The sequence below is a fragment of the Mixophyes fleayi genome, chromosome 8 (assembly GCF_038048845.1).
Source record: "Mixophyes fleayi isolate aMixFle1 chromosome 8, aMixFle1.hap1, whole genome shotgun sequence".
In the NCBI taxonomy this organism is placed as follows: Eukaryota; Metazoa; Chordata; class Amphibia; order Anura; family Limnodynastidae; genus Mixophyes; species Mixophyes fleayi.
In genome coordinates, this window is record NC_134409.1 from 87,482,357 (window position 1) to 87,506,691 (window position 24,335).

The 24,335-nt window shown below is 43.2% G+C and overlaps 1 protein-coding gene across 12 annotated transcripts in view; it reads left to right on the forward strand.

Moving 5' to 3' along the window:
• Positions 1-5,033: 5,033 nt before the first annotated feature.
• DMC1 (DNA meiotic recombinase 1) overlaps positions 5,034-24,335 on the forward strand; it is a 326,134-nt gene continuing 306,832 nt past the window's right edge. For 2 of the 12 annotated variants that reach the window (XM_075182845.1, XM_075182850.1), the window contains exons 1-2: positions 5,034-5,079; positions 12,441-12,511. In XM_075182845.1, the coding sequence (XP_075038946.1) occupies positions 5,064-5,079; positions 12,441-12,511 (87 nt within the window). In that variant the 5' untranslated portion in view covers positions 5,034-5,063. Of the gene's footprint in view, positions 5,080-5,906; positions 6,203-6,876; positions 6,922-10,313; positions 10,351-12,440; positions 12,512-14,216; positions 14,408-24,335 lie in introns of those variants that run through there. The other 10 variants (XM_075182852.1, XM_075182844.1, XM_075182846.1 and 7 more) reach the window with 10 other exon arrangements.

Sequence of the window (24,335 nt, forward strand, 5' to 3'; positions counted from 1 at the left end):
GTTTGATGTTGGGGTCGGTTGGAGGGAAATAGATCTATTTATCAAATGTGAGCACTATTACTTTAATGTTGAGGCTGGAGAGAGGCCTAAATATTAAATGTGGGTGCTGTTGATTTAATGGCAGGGAAGGTTGTCGTTTCTAAATGTACCCATTATTTTTTTCAAATAGGGCCCTCGACATTCCAGGATCCAGACAACCAGCAACTAAAGAAACCAGCAGCCACAGGTGATAAAAGTGACAACAACAGGTAGGACAGTTTGTCAAATGTTCTGAATCTAGCGCAGGCTTGGCTAACCTGTGGTACTCCAGGTGTTGTGAAACTACAAGTCCCAGCATACCCTTTCAGCAATAAGCTGCTATATATTGGCAAAGCATGCTGGGGCTTCTAGTTTCACAACACCTGGAGTGCCACAGGTTAGCCAAGCCTGATTTTTGGTGACTGTTCTGCCCAATCTAAGGGTCAGGTCAAGAATGTATATTCTTTATACACATACTGCATTCTTTATATACTACAGTAAGGTGCTAGCTGTCCTTAGTGGACTGACCACTCCCCCTCTAGTGTCTGGTCCCACCTCTATGATGGCTGACCACACCCCCTCTGGTGGGCCCCAAGTGTTGCAGTCCCCCGGTGGGCCCTTCATGCCCCAGTCCGACCCTGCACATTAACACAAGTCCCCTTGTCATCTCTCACACACACATTAACATCAGCCCCCCCCCACCCGTTAACCTCACACTTATCTTTCAGCCGCACTTCTTCTCTGCTCACAATGGGATACCTGTCACATGGTGCGCGTCCGATGTGATTTCCATGTCTAATCGAATAGGCTCCACATAAGGGGGAGGGAGGGACGGTCCGCAGTCACTAAAAGGAATGTGACGCCCCCCCCCCCCCCCCCCCCGCTTATCTTAATTTTCCAATCTTGTCCTGTATATCGGGTCTCTCAAAACAAACTAGATCTCCCCTTACCTCCCAATGCCCTACCCTTCTATTCTCAGCTGCAATATGGGAGACCTGCCGACCCCATCTCAAGATACCGGTGTCTTCTCTTACTGTCCTACCTCCTGGGCTCTCCTCTGCCTTCTATAGCCCCTGGGTCACTGTGGGAGTTCGATTTGTTGGAGACCTATTATTTCGGGGGGCCTTTATCTCCTGGGATGACCTACGCTCTAAATATCCAAGGCTCCTCCATCCTAAATTCTATGAGTATTTCCAATTACGACACTTTGTGGGCTCTCTCCTCGGGGGGGGGGGGGGGGCTCCTCTCCCCCCTCTTAGGTCTCCCTTTGAATCCCTATGTCTCTCCTCACCCTTGGGTAGGGGCATGATTTCCTCTATCTACAGGTTAATTCTCAATGTACTTTTACCTCCGGGCGGTAGTCATGAGAGGGAGTGGGAGAGGGATCTGCCCCCCCCCAGAGGAGGATTGTTGGGAAATCATAAGGGATCAAGATGCCACCAGCTCTATCTCCACTTTGGTGAAGGAGAATGCATATAAAGTATGTTATAGGTGGTACTATACACCTGACAAACTCACTAAAATGTTCCCCTCTAGTTCTCTATTATGTTGGCGGGGTTGTGGCCATATGGGCTCCTTTCTGCATATCTGGTGGTCCTGCCATAATATATCCTCCTTTTGGGACCGAGTTAGGACCCTCCTCTCCTCCCTCCTTCCATGCCCTGTCCGGAAAGACCCATGGTCTATTCTTCTCTGTTACCCTTTGATTTGAGGATGATAGACAGTCTGCGAAATTGGCCTCCCATGTCCTGGCTGCTGCGCGTTGCCTAGTAGCTAAGTCTTGGAAACAAGCTGAACCCCCCACTATGGCAGCCCTGCGATCCTATATCTGGTTTATTGCCCGGATGGAACAGATTACATACCACCTGCATGATAAGGATGATAAATTTCACCAGGTTTAAAAGGAATGTGACTGGTCCCGGGGAAGGGGGCCAGCCACCTTCCTTGTGTTAAAAACAAAAAAAAATAGCACAAAAAAACACCTGTCAGGCTGCCTCATGACCAAACCACCCCTACGGGCCGTGGCAGCCCCTTTTGACAGATAGCCACTCTCGGAGGATCCCACTATCTTAGGCCACCCCTTACTCAACCCCTGGAGCGTGGGAAAACTACAAGCAGTGTTGTCCAAACCCAGTACTCTCAGCCCCCTAACAGTGCATTTTTTCCAGGTGACAAGTGAACTAATTAGTACAACCTGTGGATCTATCACAACGATCAGTCAGTAATGAATATACCTGTGCTCCACCAACTAGATACCGAAAACATGCACTTTAAGGGGGCTGTGAGGACTGGGTTTGGGAAACACTGGTATAGAGGATAGAGTGAGATAAAGGGGAGGTTGTGTCTTTTTTTGATTTGCTCTTGGGAAGAACTCCAGCGTTAAGGTATATGCTTCTGCTGGACTGAGCATCCTTTTGGTAAACCTGCAGCTCAGAACTCCATGGGTCTTGGATTCTGCAAGTCAGGAATACTTGTCTACTTTCGGCAAGTGTAGTCCGGGAGAGGGGCGGGAGGGGGCAGGGCGAGGGCAAACGCGTCATTTGGCCCCATCCCCACGACGGAAATGCTGTTTTGTTGCGGGGGCGGGGCCAAAGTGATGCGAATCATGTCATTTAGGCTAGGCAGTTGCGGGATGCGGGAGACTTGCCTGCTCTCCTGGGAGTCCGTGAGACCGACCCCAATTTCGGGAGTTGGCAAGTATAAAGTCAGGACATACAGGTGACTAACTTCGTAAGCTAGTGGGGTAATGGACAGATAATGTGGTAAACCTGCCTTCCATTTATTTACTGTTTGTACATAGTATTCTAGAGATTGTTCTTTATTACAGTAAATGTACTGTTGTACGTTTCTATCTGCATTTGCCTGAGTGACTATCAGAACCCTAGAAGGTACTGGGTAGCCTTCCATGGCATCCCTGGGTTGCCAGCCAGCGTGCAGTGGGTAGAATTGGGCCAGATAAACCTGGTATTTTCAGTTACAGCACTGTGACTCCTAACTGGATGTCTACATCATTTATCAAATTATGCTTCCCCATTCATTTTAAATTAATTAATCAGTATATGTGTTATTTTTATTTTCTTAAATGTCTTATTTTAGTACTAAATTAAAATCAAATGGGATATTTATTCGCATTACAATGATTGTGCCATTATTAAATATTAAAACCAAACAAGTAAATGTGAAACAGTGCCCCTCCAGCAGGTCATGCCGAAAGTCAATTTTTTCAAAATTTGGCTAGTCGAAGCATGATGAGATAACTAAGGTGTAGTATGTATTAAATGGTCAAGTAGTGTTCAGGATACTATAGGGAGATCTCTGCAACCTTGCATATCATACCAGTCCTCATCGTGCCAACCTCACTCTCCAATGTTTTTTTTAGAGGTGTGCAACTTACCCATGCAGGGAGTCAATAGTTTCCTACACAATTTTGATCAGTTGCTTTGCAGAACATCTTAATATTAGTGTCCACAGCACAATAGTCCAAAATGCATAAAATTAGCCAAATAACTAACAGACAAGGGCATGCATACGATAGGCATTTGGTAATGCATACTCTTCTTTTAAACTGTTCGAACAAGTTATTGTCTTTAATAAATGTACCCAAGTACATAAATAGAGGACTGTCACTTTTCGGTAGCAAGAACTGTCAACCCTTGTCAATACTGCTGTTACAAGTGGAAGTATCGTAAACGTGTCCAGTGATCGTGTTTTGTTGGTTTTTTTTTCAATTGACAATGTAAAGAACGTCCAGAAACTCAGAAATTTTTACTAGACCTTATTTAGGGGCACATTTATCATTAATCGGCAAAAGTGATAAATAGTTATCAATCCTTATCGCAAGGATAAGGATTGAACTATTTTTCACATTTATTAAAAAGGGAACACAGAAACAGCAGTTCCGAAAAACTGCTGTTTCTGTGATAGAAAAAAATCACACTTACCCCCCTCTTCGTTCCTCTTCTTCCTTCAATTGCGCATGTGCAGTGCACATGCGCACAAAGTCCCCACTCTGTCTCTGCAACTATCGTTGCAGAGAGAGCGCGTTGAGTGACAGGGAGAGATCATGTGATCCCTCCACACATGCGCTGTCCAGCTCTGCTCTTCGGAGCAGAGCTGACAGCAGTGGATTTCTTCAATTCTGATAATGGGCGTACATTATCAAGACAAGTTCCCGAAAAAAAAATAATTTCGGGACTTGTTAGATTGCGGCCAGAGCAGTCACCATTCTGTTGAATGGTGACTGCTCGCAAAAACGATCAGGAGTGCAAAACAGCAGATATATCCATGATATCTGCTGCGATGCACCTTTAATAAATTTGCGGAGGGCACATCGGGACTTTAATTCCACGGTAAGTGCACAATAGTGCACTACCGTGATTTGTTAAATATGCCCCTTAGTCGTGACTGGACTGAACGGAAAACGATATAACCTGCTCTTCGTTTATTAAGTTTCAAAATAGCCACTTAAACCCAGGGATTGCAGTGTAAAAGTAATTGTGTTAAAATAATCCCAACATTTCAAACTCTGAACACATTCTCTGAACAATTCCTATCCAAAATTTACATCAGACGGGATAACGATCTGTTCATGGTTCACTGGGAACTTTATTAATTTAGGGAAAATAATTGCGTCAAGTGTTAACGTTCTAGGTAGATTTGTGGTAAATTTATGACATTTCTATAAGCAGTGTTGGTGTGTAACCTATTATTTGCCTAACTGCAATTTCAGATATTAATGTAGTTTTCTGCATTATTTACTCGTTCAGACGCTTTGCAATGAGGTCGCTAAAATGAAATAGTTTTCTGCAGTTGTATTACAACTGACGTTTATGTACATACGATTTTCACACCTACTGGTTTCTTTAATATACTGTTTGAAAATATCATACTACCCATTTCCGAATTAGATCCAAAATGCCCCTCCGCGCTCTAAAATGACGCATTTGGGTTTCCCGTTGAGGGGGCGGGGCCAAAATGGCGCAATTTGCTGAGCCCCACCCACGCACGCCCCCTCTCCCCCATTCTCCCAACTCGGCTGCTCTCGGATGCTGACGTCGGCAAGTATGTGAGAAATGAGGGTGTATTCAGTGACTCAATACTGTGGGAAAGTTATGAAAACTGTGCTATTTAAAAATTAAATACACCCAGAGAGTAAAACAGATTTACACATTGTGCTACTATCAGCCTGTTTGAAAACAAAACTGTGTCTGAATAATGAATTATTTTAAGTATAATAAGTCTCATGCATTTTTTTTTACAGTAAAGTTAAAAGCAAGTGCTAATTCATTTTCAAAAATGAGAACTTCCCCATTTTACTGCTGGAATCTTAATAGCGCTATGAAGATAAATATAGTACAGAAAATGTCACAATTTTAATACATTTAACCCACAGAGTGATATTTTTTAGTAACCCAACAAACAAACAACTGTCTCATTGGATTACCCTTGCCCATCACAATATTTTCACATAGTCATATTAGGCCAATTTTACAATATTGATGCCATCCTCATTTTGGTGAGGTAGATTTTTAAATTTTTATAACTATACCTAATATTAAATCAATTACATGCTTAAGTACAACATTTGCTTTAAGGCTTGTTACCCAATGTTGTTGCAAGGGAAAACACAAATGTTGTGCATCTGCTTGTGTGTTTTATATTAATTATTTATTATCAAAATGTGATTCACATGCAGTATGCCCATGGTTGACATACACTGGAAACTTGCATGCTTTTGCAAAAGCGTCCATACCCAAGTGGCATAGAGCATTTTCTATTCATTTCAATTGGGTTTACAGCATTGAAAAACCCAATTGAAATTAATGCAGGGCCGTCATTTCCACTGGGCACGATTGGCAGGTGCATGGGGCCCCCTTAGGCAGGGCTCTTAATTATAATAAACAATCCTGAAAAAAAAAATCCTGAAAAAAACCCAACTTACCTTTTGCGGTCACGCAGTCAGGTCAGGAGGCGATCTGGCTCCTTCCCTGTTCCCCTCCTTCATGCGCGCTAACACTGAATGTCATCACGCCCGACATTCACTGAGGAGCGCAGCTCGGAGGAGCCACAACGCGAGACTCAATGGAGAAGCAAGTGACAGCGAGGATTCAATGAAGCAGAAGACACAGAAGCAGAAAAAAGAAAAGAAGAAGGAGGTGCAATCGGAGAACAGGGCGATTGAAAGGTAAGTGAAGGGGGGATATATAAATAGCTGATGATGATGATTTGATATTTTAGTTGCTGTAGTTCAAGGGTCACTGAGTGAGTACATTTAAAAAAAGCGATTTTATATATATGTAGGTAGGGGCCCCAGTTCACTGCTTTGCCCAGGGGTCCCATAATGTTGTTAAGATGGCCCTGAATAAATGGGCTATTTCAATGAAAGGTAAGTGTGCCCCAAACCTCCTTAAAATCCTTTAACAACACTGACAGCCCTGAACTAAAAAGGACTGGGACTCTTCCTGAGCTGTGGGAACTTGAGGAATGGAAGAAAATTGGGACCCCTGATGTGGCAACTTTGCCACCCCAGTGGTCCCAGTATAATTTATGGGGTTCCTAAAACCCCTGCCCTTATAACAAAAATATAGCATAACATTTTTTATTTATATTATATAAATGGCTTTATTTGACAAATAAAAATGTCTTACAAATAAGGGGCCCTTGAGTATACTAACACAAATATATAATATGCAGTGCTTTACAAAAGAAGTTACACCGCTGACAAATGTTCTCATTTTCCTGAAATTCTGTTGTGATATTTTTATTTCAAGGCAAAATTAGTTTTCAACGTGACATTTTTTTTAACTGAAAATTGCTGTTGACTTAAGTATTTAATTCCAACACTTTAATATTTTGTAGAGCCAGAGAACCTTTTGCAGCAGTAACTGCTTTAAATCTTTTGCGGTAAGTGTGTACCAGCTTGTACTGTTTGGTAGTGATTTTGATCCATTTTTCCAGGCAAATTTGTTCCAGGATGTTCAGGGTAGTCGGATGCACCACAATTTTTAAATACTGCTACAGATTCTCATTTGGATTTACATGAAGATTTTCCTGGTTTCATTCAAGTCTTATTTTTTTTTTGTTCTTATTTGCATAGAGTGTTTTGAGTGACAACCTTTTTTAGGCAGCTTCTGGTTGATTTGATGTAATTTCCACTTCCTGATAATTGAACCAACAGAGTCCACTGGGATATCTAAAAACCTGGATATTGATTTTTACCATTGTCCTAATTTATGCATTTGGATTACTTTCTCTTTAATTACTCTGGGAAGCACTTTACTTTACAACCTGAATAATGATCCCTTATTTTTATCCAGAAAATGTGGCAGTTATTTTTATGATTCACTGGTTGAGGTCAATTGTAAGGCAATTGTGTGCTCGTTTTGGCTATCGTTTTTCACGTGCATAAACTGACTTAAGCTAGGTACACACTACAAACAGGTTTTTCACCCGATTATTGTGCCAATAACACGATAAATGACTGTTAGGTCCGATATTGCACTAGTGTGTACGCTCCCATAATATGTTTTATCATACAAAAGCACTTCGTATCATTTCTTACCTCTTAACTTGCTGACCGTTCCTTCTCTGTCACCACCTCTGGACCCCCCCCCCCCTCCTCCCTTCCAGTAGGGGTCCCCCAAGGCTCTGTTCTCGGACCCCCCTTACTGTTCTCTCTTTATACCTCTTCCCTGGGCGAACTCTTCAGCTCCTTTGGTCTCAAGTACCACCTTTATGCAGATGACACCCAACTCTACATTTCCTCTCCTGATCTCTCTCCCTCCCTCCTCTCCAGGGTGTCCGCCTGCCTCTCTGCCATCTCCTCCTGGATGTCCTCTAGATGTCCTCATTTTCTGTGTGGGCAGCACAGTGGCCTAGTGGTTAGCACTTCTGCCTCACAGCACTGGGGTCATGAGTTTGATTCCTGTCCATGGCCTTATCTGTGTGGAGTTTGTATGTTCTCCCCGTGTTTGCGTGGGTTTCCTCCGAGTGCTCCGATTTCCTCCCACACTCCAAAAACATACTGGTAGGTTAATCGGCTGCTATTAAAATTGACCCTAGTCTCTCACTCGCTGTCTCTCTGTCTCCCTCTCTGTCTGTGTGTGAGTGTGTGTCTATATTAGGGAATTTAGACTAAGCTCCAATGGGGCAGGGACTAATGTGAATGAGTTCTCTGTACAGCGCTGTGGAATTAGTGGCGCTATATAAATAAATGATGATAAGGATGATGATGATATGTGTTTACTATGGCTATACACATAGCCAGCTTCCACACTTGATTGGCAGATTAATGCATCATTAATGCTAGGTTTGATAACAGTTGTCTAATACAGTGACACTGGTAGAGAAAACCACTAGTTACATGTCTATACTATCGACATTCACATAAGCAGCTCTCATGTCCCAATGGCATAAGACTTTTTTAATTATAAACCGCTTATGGTGGACCACATACCGTCTTTTACCTTTACCAGAGTAAACTTACAAACTATAATAAAGACACAGAGACTTGAATTGGCGTTTGAAAGATCAGGAATTTATTAAAGGCGAACCTGCTGGGGAAAATTGGTGGCCAATATAAACAGACCAATCAGCATCCAGGCCACACCTACCAGCTGTAAATTCTGTCCAAACTAATTTGGACCCAACTAGGCGTAAAATGCCAAACTGCCCCATTTGGCATATTAGCTGAGGCCCGCCCGCCTAAGCGGAGCCCCTTAACCCCGAAGCGCTATTCTGACTTATTTCCCAATCCCTTTAAGGGGAGAGTGCCTACTACGCCTTAAATGTAACAAAATGGCCGCTGTTAGGTTAATTGGCTGCTATCAAAATTGACCCTAGTCTCTCCCTCTCTGTCTGTGTGTGAGTGTGTCTATATTAGGGAATTTAGACTGTAAGCTCCAATGGGGCAGGGACCGATGTGAATGAGTTCTCTGTACAGCGCTGCGGAATTAGTGGCGCTATATAAATAAATGATGATGATGATCTCGCTGAAACCGAACTTATTGTCTTTCCTCCCGCTCAATTCCCCTCCCCTTCCGACCTTTCTATCACTGTTCTCAACACCTCTATTTCCCCTGTTCCTCAACTTCGCTGCCTCGGTGTCATCCTTGACTCCTCTCTCTCTCCTTTGCCCCTCACATTCGCTAAATCCTGCCGCTTCCAGCTGCGCAACATTGCACGCATTCGGCCCTTCCTCTCCCAAGATGCCACTAAAGCTCTTGTCCACTCTCTTATTATCTCCCACTTAGACTACTGCAACCTCCTCTTTACTGGCCTCCTCCGCTCTCATCTCGCTCCCCTTCGCTCCGCACTCAATGCAGCCGCTCGGCTCATTTTCCTTTCTCGCCGCTCCTCTTCTGTCTCCCCCCCTCTACCAATCCCTTCACTGGCTCCCCATCCCCTACAGAATCGTGTTCAAGCTCCTCACACTTACTTTCAAGGCCCTCTCCAACTCCACTGCTCCCTACATCTCCAACCTCATCTCCATTCACGCTCCATCCCGCCCTCTGCGTTCGGTCAATGACCGCCGCCTCTCCCCCCCTGGCTACCTCCTCCCACGCTCGTATCCAAGACCTCCCGTGCTGCGGGAGACTCTCCAGTGGAACCAGCTCCCCCGCTCCATCAGAACTTCCCCCAACTTGTCCAGCTTCAAGCTGGCCTTAAAGCCTTCCAGTCCCCCACTTAACTGCCCTCCTTCCAGTCTCCCACCTATCCCACTCCTGCCCTCCATCCTGTCCCCCTCCTACTTCCCTCCTACTTCCCTCCTCATCTTTCTTCTCTTCCCCCCTCTCCGTCCCTGCCTCCGTTCTCCCCCTTTCCGCCTCCTACCCTTGCGCCTCTGTCTGTCCTACCCTCCCCTTAGATTGTACGCTCCTTCGAGCAGGGCCTCCTCTCCTCCTGTTCTCCACCACCTTAACTCAGCTCCTTGTCTCTTCCGTGAGGTCCTTCTGCCCTTTTACCCATCTCTCTACCCCTGGGGGCTGTCACCTTTCATCTAGCTGTACTTTGAGCTTCCGAGTTACTGTGCTTTTTTGTTAACTGTACCGTGCTGTCTCACCCTGTACCGTTTCTGTCTGTCCCTGTACGGCGCTACGTATACCTAGTGGCGCCCTATAAATAAAAATTAATAATAATAATAATAATAATAATAAAATTTAATTAGATTTTATGACTGGACTAAAAATCTCTGTAAATGATGGAATGATGTCAGGCAAATTCTGCAGTGTGTATGCACTCATGACCAGTAATGTAGGCAGATCTCCATAATGTTTACAAAGTCATGATTTTTTCAGCAAATGGTTATAACAGATGAAGAGCACAGATCTGAAGGTAAATCGTGTAAATTTGTGTAAGTGTGTGCGCATGAATCAACATCTTGATATGGACTTACAGTTGTTGGTAAAAATAATTAAAGATATTGCATCGGGAGAAATTTTCTGTAGTATGTACCTAGCTTTATGTTTCGCGGAAGTTCAATAATTTATTTTAATAAACAAAATAAAGCATTTATCGATTTAAATTATCATTGTGAGCTTAGAGAGCCCCCGTTATAAAATACTTTTTCTTCTTTTCTTCTTACGATATATATTCTTGGGGAAGTTCCTCCTGTTTTTTATTCATAATTGATCGATATTATAAAGAATATCACAATTTATAATTATTAGATATGGTATAAATAGGTAGTCTTACAACAGATTTTGGTATAAGAGGTTCTGTACGAATGTTCATCAGTCTTTCCCAACAGTAAACTGATTTGATGTCATGTTAAATGAATGTGGTCTTGGCCAACAAGAACTATTACCTAGCTCTATCAAATTTTGATGTGATTTTCTAAGTTGACCATGTGTGGTCAATCCTGTCATGGTTCTAATAATAGGATCATGGTGGTGTCCATATTTGATGAGGTTTCACACTGAAGCAGGTTGACCTGATCAGTTCTGGACTATGCTAAGGCCTGCAACTGCAGTTGGAAGATGACCACGCACACAGGCTGATAGCAGTTATATTCTGACAGTATTTGCAATGTTACCAAAATAATATAGCCCAGTGTGTAGACAGTTTTATGTTATACACACACTGTGATTATAGGCCAGTATAAAGAGCTTTCCACTTCAGGAAACCGCCACTTAATATAACCATTCCCTTTTAGTAAATTAGATTGCACCCAGAGCCTGATTGATTATGGCATGTAAATGCCAATATGTGCCATATTTTGCATAAAATCACTCCAAGCATGCCCAGAAATGAACCATACGCCAGAAAACGTAGCACTGTCCAATTTCTCTTTGAGTACAAGGACCCTTACTACAGCCTACGGTTTCATGAGCAGAATGGGGAGGGGCATATGCACATAGTCAATGTACAGTAAGGGCGTGCCAAGCTCAAGCACACTCAGCAGCATACGATTCAAGCTTTGGGCATTTCAAAGGTACGTGTTTTTCAGTCGTATTTCTTGCTCCAGCTACAGGTCTGATGTAATTGCCAATTACTAGTGATGATGGTCGCATATACAAGCTAGAACATGTGTTTGCAATCAGGAGCAACTGTAAAAATGCATTTTATGTCCAATAGACATTCAAAACATACCCATAAATGTATTTTATGGAAAAAAAAAATATATTTTTTAATGTGTTTAATATGACTATAATATTAACAGGTGAGAATAATTGAAGTTTTTTTATGTGCGTTCTTTATTTCACATTTGTATTGGACATATCCTGCAATGTATTGTCTGTTCATAGCAGAGCAGATCTAGTCCTGTGTTCATCAACAGACGTATCTTTACATTTGATATATGTTGAATACAGATGTGCATATGCCAGATTTATGTGCGTTTTTTAAAAAAATACCTTTGTTTTGTGTTCCTTGATGCATCATTGCCCCAGTCTCTTTACTAAAGCTGTAACATCGCTGCAGCAGGAATCAGCAGGACAGGGCACCATATGGCTTCAGATAAGAGGTGTGGGGGCTCCCTGGGTGCCCCTTGTTTTTTCATGGGGGGGTCCACAGAGTTGTCCTTTTGTACAACTCTTTTTAAAATTCGTCTTCTGAAGAGGGTTTTCACACTAAATATTGGCCTGTTGTTAAACTGCCAACAAGGATTTTAGAATTTTCATAGATGGTGTAAAATCCTTCATATTTAAGATATGATTGGCTGCTATGGTCTACAGTGAGTTTGTGCTTCCTCATGTAAAAACATGGACTTACTGTAAATATAATAAATCATCTGAATGAAAATTTAGATCTGAATTTTTGCATTTTTAAATATTTTCACCAAATAATAGTAGGTCAGTAACCACAAACAAACACAGGATTACAATATACAGTAAACTATAATAGATATGTTGGAATATAATCAATTAAGATCCTATATATAGTTTAAATTCTGATAATTTAAGTTACATTTTTAACCTGTGCAGGTATTGGAATTGTCATGAAATCAATGGAGGATCAAGTGGGGGATAAAGAAGTAGGATTTCGTGATGATGAGGTAAATACTCCCATTACACTTAATTGAAAAAAATTGTAATTGTTTTCATACAAAACAAGGTAAAATTAAATTAACTTTACACATGGTAATCATTCCTTACATACCCAAAAATTGGCAATCAGATAATTTCCCTAGCTCAGGTACCACACTTATGTTATTTGCTATATATAACTTCATATGCCTTATGCCATCCCTTGTGCCACACACAGGCCAATCCTCAGTGCTCGAGTAGTAGTTAATGCAAATGACTGTCTGACAGCTGTCATCTGCTGGGAAGATTTCTAGGCAAGCCCAAATTGATCTGGTTAATTTCGATCAAATCATTCTTTAGCATAGCAGCCATTTTGGGACTACGTATGTGCCAATATTGTGCCTATGCTGATATTGGTATGTGATTGGCCAGATTAAAAAAACATCCAGTATATTTTTAAATAAATAAATATTTTACACTATGCTCAACCAGACCAGGCTACATAAGCTTAAATACAGCAGCAGTGAGACCAAGGTATCCCTCCTTGATTGATCAATTATAGAAAAACAACACACAGGATGTCTCATTTGCGATTATAAAAGCCTTAACATAACTGGATAAGTAATGATAATATGCAAATAGAGTTGTGATATAAATTGTGTTAGAGATGGATACAAACATGAACTTAAATGGAACTGAAACAGATTGTACAACAGTAAGAGATTAATAAATGTCAATGAAGTAGGGGATTGAAACTCGATATATATGATAGTTCCAGTAAACAAGAGTCCAGAGTCAAATGGTTGAAATAGTAATAAGAGATTAGCGCATCAAAATGACCAGTTCTAAAGATGACTAGCGATGACTGTCCCAACTGGAGATAATATATAGAGAGTGTCTTAGGGGTTATATATGAATCTTGATAGGGTGTTCATATATTCCGTAAAAGCACACTGTGGATATCGTGGAACCTTTGTAGCAAGCTGTGATACAGGGGACTGCAGGTCGGCTTGGAGCAGCTGATCCTTACTCTGTTATTACAGTAAAGAAATCTGCTCATTTAGCAAAAATGAGAGGCGAATTCATCCCGACCAGCACAGAGAGCACTTATTCCAGTTCTCCTCATAAAATCATAAGTCATATTTTTTAAGTACAATTGGTGAATAATCATCCCTCCTTTGCAGTGAAGAAGCCCTAAGTATTAACCCTGAATATATTGGTATATATTAGGTTCCCAGTTTCTAAATCAAACAACCCTAATTTATCTAGCCTTTTTTTTGTTTTAATTCGCTGTACTATTTTGCAGATTATGACACTTTTTTTGAAGAACTTTATATTTTCATAAGCAAAATAACTACTGATGCCAGTAGTCAAATTGATAACAGTAATACAAACAGGTAAACAAATTACACAGTTGAGGAAAAGTACCAAATAGCAGTCATGGTAATTTAGAGTAAAACAGAGGAGGCTATCCCAACAGTTTGTGTGTGCTACTGGCAAGTAGAAAGGGAACAGGGCATTAATTGAAAGAACAAGGGCATGTGCCAGGGGGGATTTGAAGCTCAATCGCAATGGTTATACAGAAAATAAGTATAACCGCAGAAGAAGCTCTCAAAGGTACTGGGAAAAGTCCCTTTCTTTAAGTGAATGAGTTTTTGTAAATTAACAAATTGCACCAGATATACAAGTATTTGTAGGATTTATTATTTATGTATGTGGAAATGTTCACCATAGTTACCAAGTACCAGACTTTATTGAGAAGTTGCTGCCAGGAAGGAGGATCCGTGTGCTTCCAGTGGGATGTAATGAAACATCTGGCTGCATTGAGAATTTGCATGGAGAGTTCTTATCCAACCTCTCCAATGGGAGTTCAAGGAGAAATAACCAGGATCACCATAGATCCTCCCTAATTTGGTGGGGACCAGGTACCATTAATAATATACTTTATATATGTTCTTCTTGATCAAGGACCTGAAAATCCCTTTTCCTCTTGATGGACCAAATGCTGACCAAGTCAGCTGCCCAACTTGTCTCATATTTTGGACGGGACTGGTGGAGGTAATTAATAAATGGCAAAGTATGGAGATAGTCAAAAGAATTATCACACCGCACTGGGAAACCACTAAATCCCTCAAATACCTATAATTGGTATTAAATATAGCAAATGTTTAACCATGTCAAGGGGTGGGTGCACCCACATACATAAATAATCCGCCGACGCGCGTTTCACTAAATGCTTAGTCTTGACAAAGCATTTAGCGAAACACGTATCGGCGGATGCCACAATCATTTGCTCACTAGATTATACTGATGAATTAACTCCTTATTGCTGACTATTATACTGGCATCTAAGGGGAGTTATATAAGAACATGGACAATGCTAAATGAATAGGTTATGATAGTGTATGTGTGTATATTATTATTATTCTTCGGAATATACATATGACAAGGAGCTAGCTACAGCGTAGATGGTACCACAATAATCAGATTCAGTTATTTAAAAGGACAGACAAACCTTGAACAATTTACTAGCTATAGTCTAGAGACGGCAATTTCAATAATTAGATTGAGTTATCTTGAAAGGACAGACTAACCTCTGAGGCATGCAAGGAAGAGTACGTATGGATCATTAAAAATAAATCAAACGCAGAATTAAAGTGCTTTATAAAGGGGATCAAGTATATGAGCTATTGCCTATTGAGACATATATTCTAGCGTGTGCTCTCTTAAAGTCAAACTAATAGCTTGAATAACTTACCTGTCCCTGATAATTAATCCTTTAGGGAGCAGTTAAATCACAAACCCCATAGCAGTATCTTTTTGAAGTAATATATAAACTGCACAATTGAAAGTGAGTCATCAATTTGGAGCACTATAGGGAACTGAAGGAGTATTAATATCCTATAAATAAATCAATATACAAACCATAATGCTATAATTTCAGAAGAAAGGAAAAAAGTTATTACACATGTGAACGATTGTTTATTAAGACGTTTTGATTCCAGTGATTGAATGCACATGAGATTAGTGTAATGATGACAGTGCACTCAATTGAGTAATATATTACTCATAGTAATATCAAGTCCCCTTATAATAACTTGAACTAAGTGAATATTAAGGCTCTCTAACCCATCTCTATTTTTCTTTAGAGGAATTGATGGACATGAAACCATAAAAGAAATACACCAACACACTCTTGTAGGATTTTTTTATTGTCCTATATTAGTAGTTATACTTACCTTTATTTGACTATGTTATCAGGCAATAATATTTGAAGAAAATTATAGTATGTATCCAAGTGAGAAGTGAAGTGGCAAAGCAGTTATTACTGATATTTTAACAGTTGATATTTCAACCATTAACAATAATCTTACACTTATCTATTTTTAATATTTCGCTATTCTAGAAGAAATATAGGAATCAAATTATTGATGAATCTCTATTTTAATGTATATCAATAAAGCTTTAATGCATATTTTATGTTTATATCAATGAGATAGAACACATAAGACATTGAGTGCCCCTTATACACACTTATTGCCTTTTTCTTATTTACAGTAAAGTATTATTATTATTATTATCTTTGACTTATAAGGCGCCACAAAGGGTCCGCAGCACCGTACATTACACATACAGAAAACAGAACCAAGACACAATATGATACAAAAATGTATACAAACACAAGTGACAGGGTAAAGCAAATCAGATTATATCTGGGACAGAGAGTGAAAGGGATGGTAGAAATGAGCGAGAAGAAGGCCAAAGCTTAAGAAGACAGGGAAAACGGCTAGCGAAGCAGGCCAAGAGGTACAGAGGGTGAAGGAACAGTAGAAGGAGCACACAAGGAAATAGGGCCCTGCTCATGAGAGCTTACATCCTACAGGGAAGGGGGAGACACAAATAGGGTGGTACTAACAGGGTGAGAGCCAGGACAAGAAAGTTAGGAGGAGGACTGATAGACTTGAATAAAGAAATGAGTCTTCAGGGCACGCTTGAAGCCGTTGAGAGTAGATGCTAACCTAATGGACCATGGAAGATCATTCCACAGCAGGGGAGCAGCCCGGGCAAAGTCCTGAGGACGAGAGTGAGAGGAGGTGATCAGTAAAGTAGTGAGTGGGCGGTCACAGGCGGAGGGGGCGGGTAGGAGTGTAGGTAGAGAGGAGATTGGAGATGTAGGGAGGGGAAGATTGACTAAGAGCTTTAAAGGTGAGTGTGAGGAGTTTAAATTTAATTCTGTAGGGTATGGGGAGCCAATGTAGTAACTGTTGGAGGGAGACTGCAGATACAGAGCGGCGGGAGAGAAAAATGAGGCGGGCAGCAGCATTGAGGATAGACTTAAGAGGGTCAAGGCGAGAATCGGGTAGTCCAGAGAGAAGGAGATTACAGTAGTCAAGGCGAGAGATAACAAGTGAGTGAACAAGGGTTTTCATGGCTTCCGTGGTGAGAAAGGGACGGATCTTAGATATATTCCGAAGGTGGAAGTAGCAGGATGTTGAGAGGGACAGAATGTGACGCTTGAATGAGAGGGAGGAATCAAGGATGACCCCAAGGCATCGGACTTGGGGGACAGAAACTAGGGTAGTGCTATTAAACGGAAATAGAGAGGGGGAGGGGGGAGAGTCCTGGCAGGGGGGAAGACTATAAGCTCAGTCTTGGAAATATAGAGTTTAAGGAAGCGCTGGGACATCCAAGGTGAGATGGCTGAGAGACAGGATGAGACAGAAGGGAAGAGGTTAGGGGATGAAAGATAAATTTGGGTATCATCAGCATAGAGGTGGTACTGGAGGCCAAAGGAGCAGATGAGGACACCAAGGGAGGAGTTGTAGAGGGAGAAAAGCAGGGGGCCAAGAACGGAGCCTTGAGGAACGCCAACAGGTAGGGGAAGAGGAGGTGATGTAGAATCATGAGTAGAGACTAAGAAGGAGCGGTTGGTGAGGTAAGAGGAAAACCAGGAGAGGACAGTGTTACATAGGCATATAGATTTGAGAGTTTGCAAAAGGAGTGCGTGGTCAACGGTATCAAAGGCAGCAGAGGTCAAGAAGGATAAGAAGGGAGTAGTGTCTATTTGATTTAGTGAGGAGAAGGTCATTAGTGACCTTAGTGAGGGCAGTTTTAGTGGAGTGGAGGGGGCGAAAATCAGATTGGAGCGGGTCAAGGAGAGAGTTAGAGGAGAGAAAGGAGGTGAGACGGTTTTAGACAACCCGTTCAATGAGTTTGGAAGCTAAAAGAAGAAGCGAAATAGGGCGGTAATTAGAGAGAGAGGTGGGATCAAGGGATTGTTTCTTGAGTATGAGGGAGACAAGAGCATGTTTAAAAGAGGAGGGGAAGATTCCAGAGGAGAGGGAGAGGTTGAGGAGGTGTGCAAGGTGGGAGCAGGCTTCAAGAGAGAGGGAGCGGAAGAGGTGGGAGGGGGTAGGGTCCTGTGTGCAAGTGGAGGGGGGGAGAGGAAGAGAGAAGGGTATGGACTTCATCTGCAGATATCGGAGTGAAGCAAGAGAAGGAGGGTGAGCTAGCAGGAGGGGAGAAAAGAGATAGCAGCAGCAGAAGAGGGTGAGAAGGGGGACAGATGGGCATGGAGGGGAGAGAGGGTGGGGTAAGTAGGGACTGCTGGGAGGTGCCATGACGTATAGACTCAATCTTGGAGGTGAAGTGGGTAGCAAAGTCGACAGCAGAGAGCGTGGGGGGGAGAGGGGGAGGGTAGAGGATGGAGTTGAAGGTGGCAAAATGCCGACGGGGGTTGGAGGATTGGGAAGACGTGAGAGCTTTAAAGAAAGATTGTTTAGAGAGGGATAGGGCCGAACTGTAAAAGGCAAGCATGAACTTGAAGTGGAGGAAGTCAGCATGAGTGCGTGACTTTCTCCAAAGCCGTTCTGCACTGCGGGAGCATTTTTGAAGATAGCGGGTAAGTTTAGTGTGCCACGGTTGCGGCGGGGACCGACGAAGCTTGACGATGACAACTGGGGCGACAGAGTCAAGTGCAGCGGTAAGAGTGCGATTGTAAAAGGAGACAGCCTTATCGGGGCAAGAAAGAGTGGTGATGGGGGAGAGGAGCGAGCCCAGGGAGGAGGAGAAACTGGTAGGATCAACTGTGTCAAGATTACGCCTGGTGAGAGTAACCTTGGGGGACGCGGACGATGAGAGTTGTGGAGAGATGCTAAAAGAGAGGAGATGGTGGTCCGAGAGAGGAAAAGGTGAATTAATGAGGTCAGAGACAGTACCGAGGTGAGAAAAAAACAGATCTAGGGAGTGGCCACTGCGGTGGGAGGGAGAGGAGGTCCATTGAGAGAGACCAAGGGAGGAGGAGAGGGAGAGAAGTTTGGAGGCAGCAGGGTCTGAGGGATTGTCGTCTATAGGGAAATTAAAGTCCCCCCAAGATGAGGGAGGGAAGGTCAGAGGAGAGAAAGTGAGGGAGCCAGGTTTCAAAGTGATCACGAAATTGGGAGACAGGACCGGGAGGACGGTATATAACCGCAACACGGAGGTCGACTGGGTGGAAAAGGCGGATAGAGTGTACCTCAAAGGAGGAAAAAGAGAGGGAGGGTTCAGGGGGAAGAACCCGAAAAGAACAGCAGGAGGAGAGAAGTATGCCGACGCCACCACCTTGCCGTTCCCCAGGTCTGGGTGTATGGGAGAAGGACAAGCCCCGAAAGAGAGAGCAGCTGGAGAGGTAGTGTCCTCAGGGTATAGCCAGGTTTCAGTGATGACAAGCAGGTTGAAGGATCTAGAGATAAAGAGATCATGGATAGAGGTCAATTTGTTACAGACTGATCTGGCATTCCAGAGACCACAGGATAGTGGAAGAGAGGGAAGAGGAGAGATGTGGATGAGATTGTTGGGGTTGTTCATCTGCAGGGGTGAGTATGATATGGAACGAGGGGAATGACAGGAAGAGAGGGTTGGAATTGGACGAGAAGCAGAAATAAGAGGGGATATGTCAGCTGACTGGAGACAAGGGGCAGGGGAGCAAGAGGTAGGGGAGGAGTGGAGATGGGGGAGATAAGGGGGTTTATGAATTCGGAGAGGCAGAAGGTAGGAGTGACGTGAGGGAGAAGATTAGCTGGGGGAAAAGAGAGGGAGGTGGTAGGTAGGAGCAAACTGACGCTAAGAGAAGAGCATGAAGGGGACAAGAGGGAAAGGGTGTGAGTGGGGAAAGGGAGGAGAGAAGAAAAGATGGAAGAGGGGGCAGCATGTTAGATCAGGGGCCCAGAAGAGAAGAGAGGAGTGAAATAGGGAGGGGGATGGGGATTGAGAGGGAGGAGTGAGGAGGAGGAAGAATAGGGAAAGGTTGGACATGGGAAAAAGGGGGATAGAGGGAGAGGACAGAAGTGAAAGAGGAGCAAATCATTATAAAGCTAGAGAAGGTGTGGAACAGACAGTTTAAAGAATTCAGAAATCAAGAATGGTAAGGGCTTACAAGTGGAGTGAGCAAATGGTGAGAGCACAAGAGGTGAGTAAAATGAAAGAGTGCAAAGGTAGAAGGAGAGAAAAGAGGAAGAAGAGATGTAAAGTATGAGTAAGGGAATAAGAAGCAGAAAGGACAGCAGAGATACCAGATGGGTGAGTTTAGAAAAAAACAGATAAGACAGTGACATCAGGCATGATTGGAAGGCAATAGTATAACATAAGGCATAATACAAGGTGCACTGAGCTGGTTGTACAAGTCCACAGGACAAGAGGGAGCCAGTTCAAAGTTCAAGCTAAGTGGAGCAACAGTGTGGATTAAAAGTGGGAATCCAAGCAGCATAAGAGGAATCACCAAGTCATAATACTGCAGCAGGCCTGAATAAGTGTGAGAAACAGTTCAGCAGGGAGTGTCCAGGCAGTTAGCAATCCAGGTGGTGAAAGCTATCAGAGCTCAGGGCTGATTGTTGAATGTTGTCCTCATGTAGCAGTGTTTGCAGGTAGAAGGTTCCCCTACTGTTCTCTTGTTTATCTCTTGTATATCTCTAACTGTACTAACTAAATTAGTTAATACACTTGTAAGAATTTCACTTAGAAGAATCTTCACTAGCTAACAGCCTCATAGGCTTAAACAGCCTAACACTGCTGTTTAAATAGGTTCAAATAGCCATGTGACCACTTTCATGAGTTAACCCCCACTAATCACACACTACAAACAAAGTAATAAAATTCTTAAACAAACAAATAGAGGGTAACCATACCACATCACTAAAATATCTGCACAATTGATCTTTTACAGATAGCTTGAGCAGTGGTAGAATGAGATATTTACCATATCACTAAAATATACCCTTTGGGAGGGGGTTGTGCGCACATGTAGATTCGTGTGGAGTTGGGGGGGTCAAGTTAGAGAGACATTTAACAAAGTGTTTTACCTGCAAATATGCAAAGGGGATAACTTTCAAAGGCACTCCTGTCTGGTACCATTTGTAAAAACCAAAGTCTCAGACAGAGCACTGTTCACCGAGAACCTGCATGACAATGATAAGTACAGGGCTTGAATCCACTGGAGAAATTTCACACCAAACCCAAACTGCTTAAAGGCTTGAATCATAAAGGATCAACTAATCTAGTTGAATACATTCTCCTTTTCTAGAGAAAGGTGAATCATCTGAGGTAAGGATGCAAGAACCTTCACCCAAATCTTTATATCATGTGTTCTGCAGCAATATGGGCCACACATGAGCAGCTGGATGTGTCCTTGACCTCTTTAGGGATTACCATGATTCTAGGTGCGAGGGTCTGCTTCAAGAATGAACCTTTCAATGGGCAAGATGAGGCAAGAGTAAGGATTTGAACATCTTGCCCCTGATTCATTAAGGATCTTAAATGAAGAGGATTCCTTTTTCAGTCTCCTGGACAAAACCATGTTACATTGCAAGGGGTGCAAATAAGTGTTCTGATTTGCACATAAGTTAAATACTGCCTGTTTTTTCATGTAGCACACACATATCAAATTTAAATTTCAGTGTACAAATAAGCTATCAAGTATTTGTGTGCTACATGAAAAAACAGGCAGTATTTAACTTATGTGCAAAACAGAACACTCATTTGCACCCCTTGCAATGTAACATGGTTTTGTCCAGGAGACTGAAATAAGAATCCTCTTCATTTAAGATCCTTAATGAATCAGGCCACTTGTAATAAGTGGCTGTGAAGCCTTCTGGTCCTGGGACCTTCATCATCATCACCATTTTTTTTATATAGCGCCACTAATTCCACAGCGCTGTACAGAGAACTCACTCACATCAGTCCCTGCCCCATTGGGGCTTACAGTCTAAATTCCCTAACACACACACACAGACAGATATACAGACTAGGCTAATTTTTGTTAGCAGCTTTTATTATATCTGAAAATTCTGATCTCCCAACCCAGCAACTGAAGGGCACCATGGGATGGTCTAGGCAAATTGTACTGAGTGAAGAAGTCCTCTAGCTGCTTTTCATCCTGTTATAATCTTCTTTGGAGCTTGTGGACTTACGGATCCTATATAACTGCGCAACCATTTTTTTATTGGGCTTCTGTTACAAGCCGCGGTGGTGCCCAGCCGCCGCGACTCTCACCTGCGTCCCGGCCGACGCTATGACGACCGGGATGTCACTTCTGGGCCCAGCCCGACCATTGCTAAGGCAATGGTTGGACGCTAAACAGTTCAGCGTCGCGTCCCAGCTATACGGGGCACCCGGATGCATGCGCTGTAGCTCAGCAAGCCTGTGGGCTAATTATTGTTATCAATTAGCAGAGTCTGAGGGCAATTACAGAGCTGGGCTCTGATTGGCTGATTCCTGTACTTAAGGCAGGGAGGGCTTAGCCTCCCTCTCTGTTATAGCTTCCAGTTTTCTACCTGCTCCTGTGCTCTTGGTGAATATCTTTTGGATTGTCTTTGCTGTGTATGACCCCTGCCTGTACCTTGGATTTTGCCTCTTTGCCTGTGACCCTGATTCATTTGCCTGTGCCTTGGTCCCCGCTATATTGCTCGTGACCCTGAACTGTGGCGTGTTTCCTGATTATCCTGCTTGTTAGTGACCCCTGACCTTGGCTTTCGTCTGACCATTCTCTGCCATCTACTCTGTCTCCTGGCCTACAGCTACGGTTTTGTATCACAAACTCACACTACATCTGGAGATAAGTCGTGGGGATATCTGATTACCAGTGAGTGTATAAAGCTCTATGGGAAAGGCGGCTGCTAAAGCTGAAGACCTCCGCCAACTAGTTCTGTGAGTTTGTGTACTGACTGTCAGCGTAACATTATAACCGGCCGTAAAACTTCTGGAGAATTCGGTTCCATGGATGAAAGCGGGACGAACCTCTCTCAGCCCAAGTTCTGGCAGGTCAGATCCAGTCCATCTCACAAGTGGTCCCGAACCTTGTTCAGCGTTTGTCTGCCCGGTAATAGGCCACCATAGCCGCGCAAGTACAGCAAGACCCGTCAGCTTCCACCGTGAAGCCCAAGCTGAATTTACCAGACCGATTCTCCGGGGCAGAAGCCTGTTCCGTAACTTTAAGGAGAGTTGTAAACTTTTACTTCCGTCTTCGACCCCGCTCCTCCGGCTCTGAACAACAGAGAGTGGGTATAGTGATTTTGTTACTTCAGGGGGACCCTCAGTCCTGGGCCTTCAGCTTGCCTTCTGACAGTCCTTCGCTGAGGTCAGTGGATTCCTTCTTCGATGCCCTAGGCCTCTTGTATGACGACCTGGATCGGGTAGCCTCCGCTGAGACCATCTACACCAAGATTGATCTTCGTGGCGCCTACAATCTCATACGCATCAGGGAGGGCGATGAGTGGAAGACGGCCTTTAACACTCAATCTGGCCATTATAAGTACTTGGTCATGCCCTTCGGCCTGTGTAATGCGCCTGCAGTCTTCCAGGATCTCATCAACGAGGTTCTTTGTGATTTCCTTGGACAGTTCGTGGTAGTATATCTGGATGACATTCTGATATATTCTCAGTCTCTGCCTCAACATCGAAACCAAGTCATACAAGTTCTCCTAAAACTCAGGGAGCATCATCTCTTTGCCAAACTGGAAAAATGCGAATTATTTTCTTTTCTCAGATACATAATCACCTCCGATGGATTCTCTATGGATCCTAGTAAGGTCCAAGCCATCCTGGAGGGGGTACGTCCCACGAATATGAAAGCAATTCAAAGATTTCTGGGCTTCTCAAATTACTATCTTAGATTCATTCAGGCCTTTTCTGATTTAGTGGCTCCCATCATTGCTCTTACCTGCAAAGTGGCGGATCCCAGTAATTGGTCATCAGAGACCATTGCGTCATTCGAAGCCCTTAAGAATGCATTCACCACTGCTCCGATCCTCAAGCATCCTAATCCGCAGTTGCCATTCATACTGGAGGTGGATGCCTCTGAAGTAGGCGCTGGTGCTCTCCTGTCCCAGAGGGACCCACTTTGTCCTAACCTACAGACCTTAGTATTCTAAGAATACTAAGGCGGATGCATTGTCCAGGAGTTTTCTACCTCATCAACTATCTAAGGGAGAACCACTGCCATTATTCTGGCTTCCATTATTCTTGCTGAGTTGACCCAAGACTTAGGGAACACCGTGCGTCAATTTCAGAAGATAGCCCCTTCTGAAACACAAACGGGGCGCATTTTTGTTCCGGTGCATCTACGAAGAGCTGTCCTCTGAGGCCCATGAGAACACATCAGCCGGGCATCCGGGTATCTCCAAAACCCTTGAAATCCTTGCACGTTCTGTATGGTGGCCTTCCCTGTCCTCGGATTTTGAGAGTTTTGTCCGCACCTGTGAAGATTGCGCAAAAAACAAAACCTCCAGGATCTCTCCTTCAGGTCCACTTATGCCTTTGTCTACGCCTACAAAACCCTGGACACATTTGTCAATGGATTTTATTGTGGATCTGCCATATTCT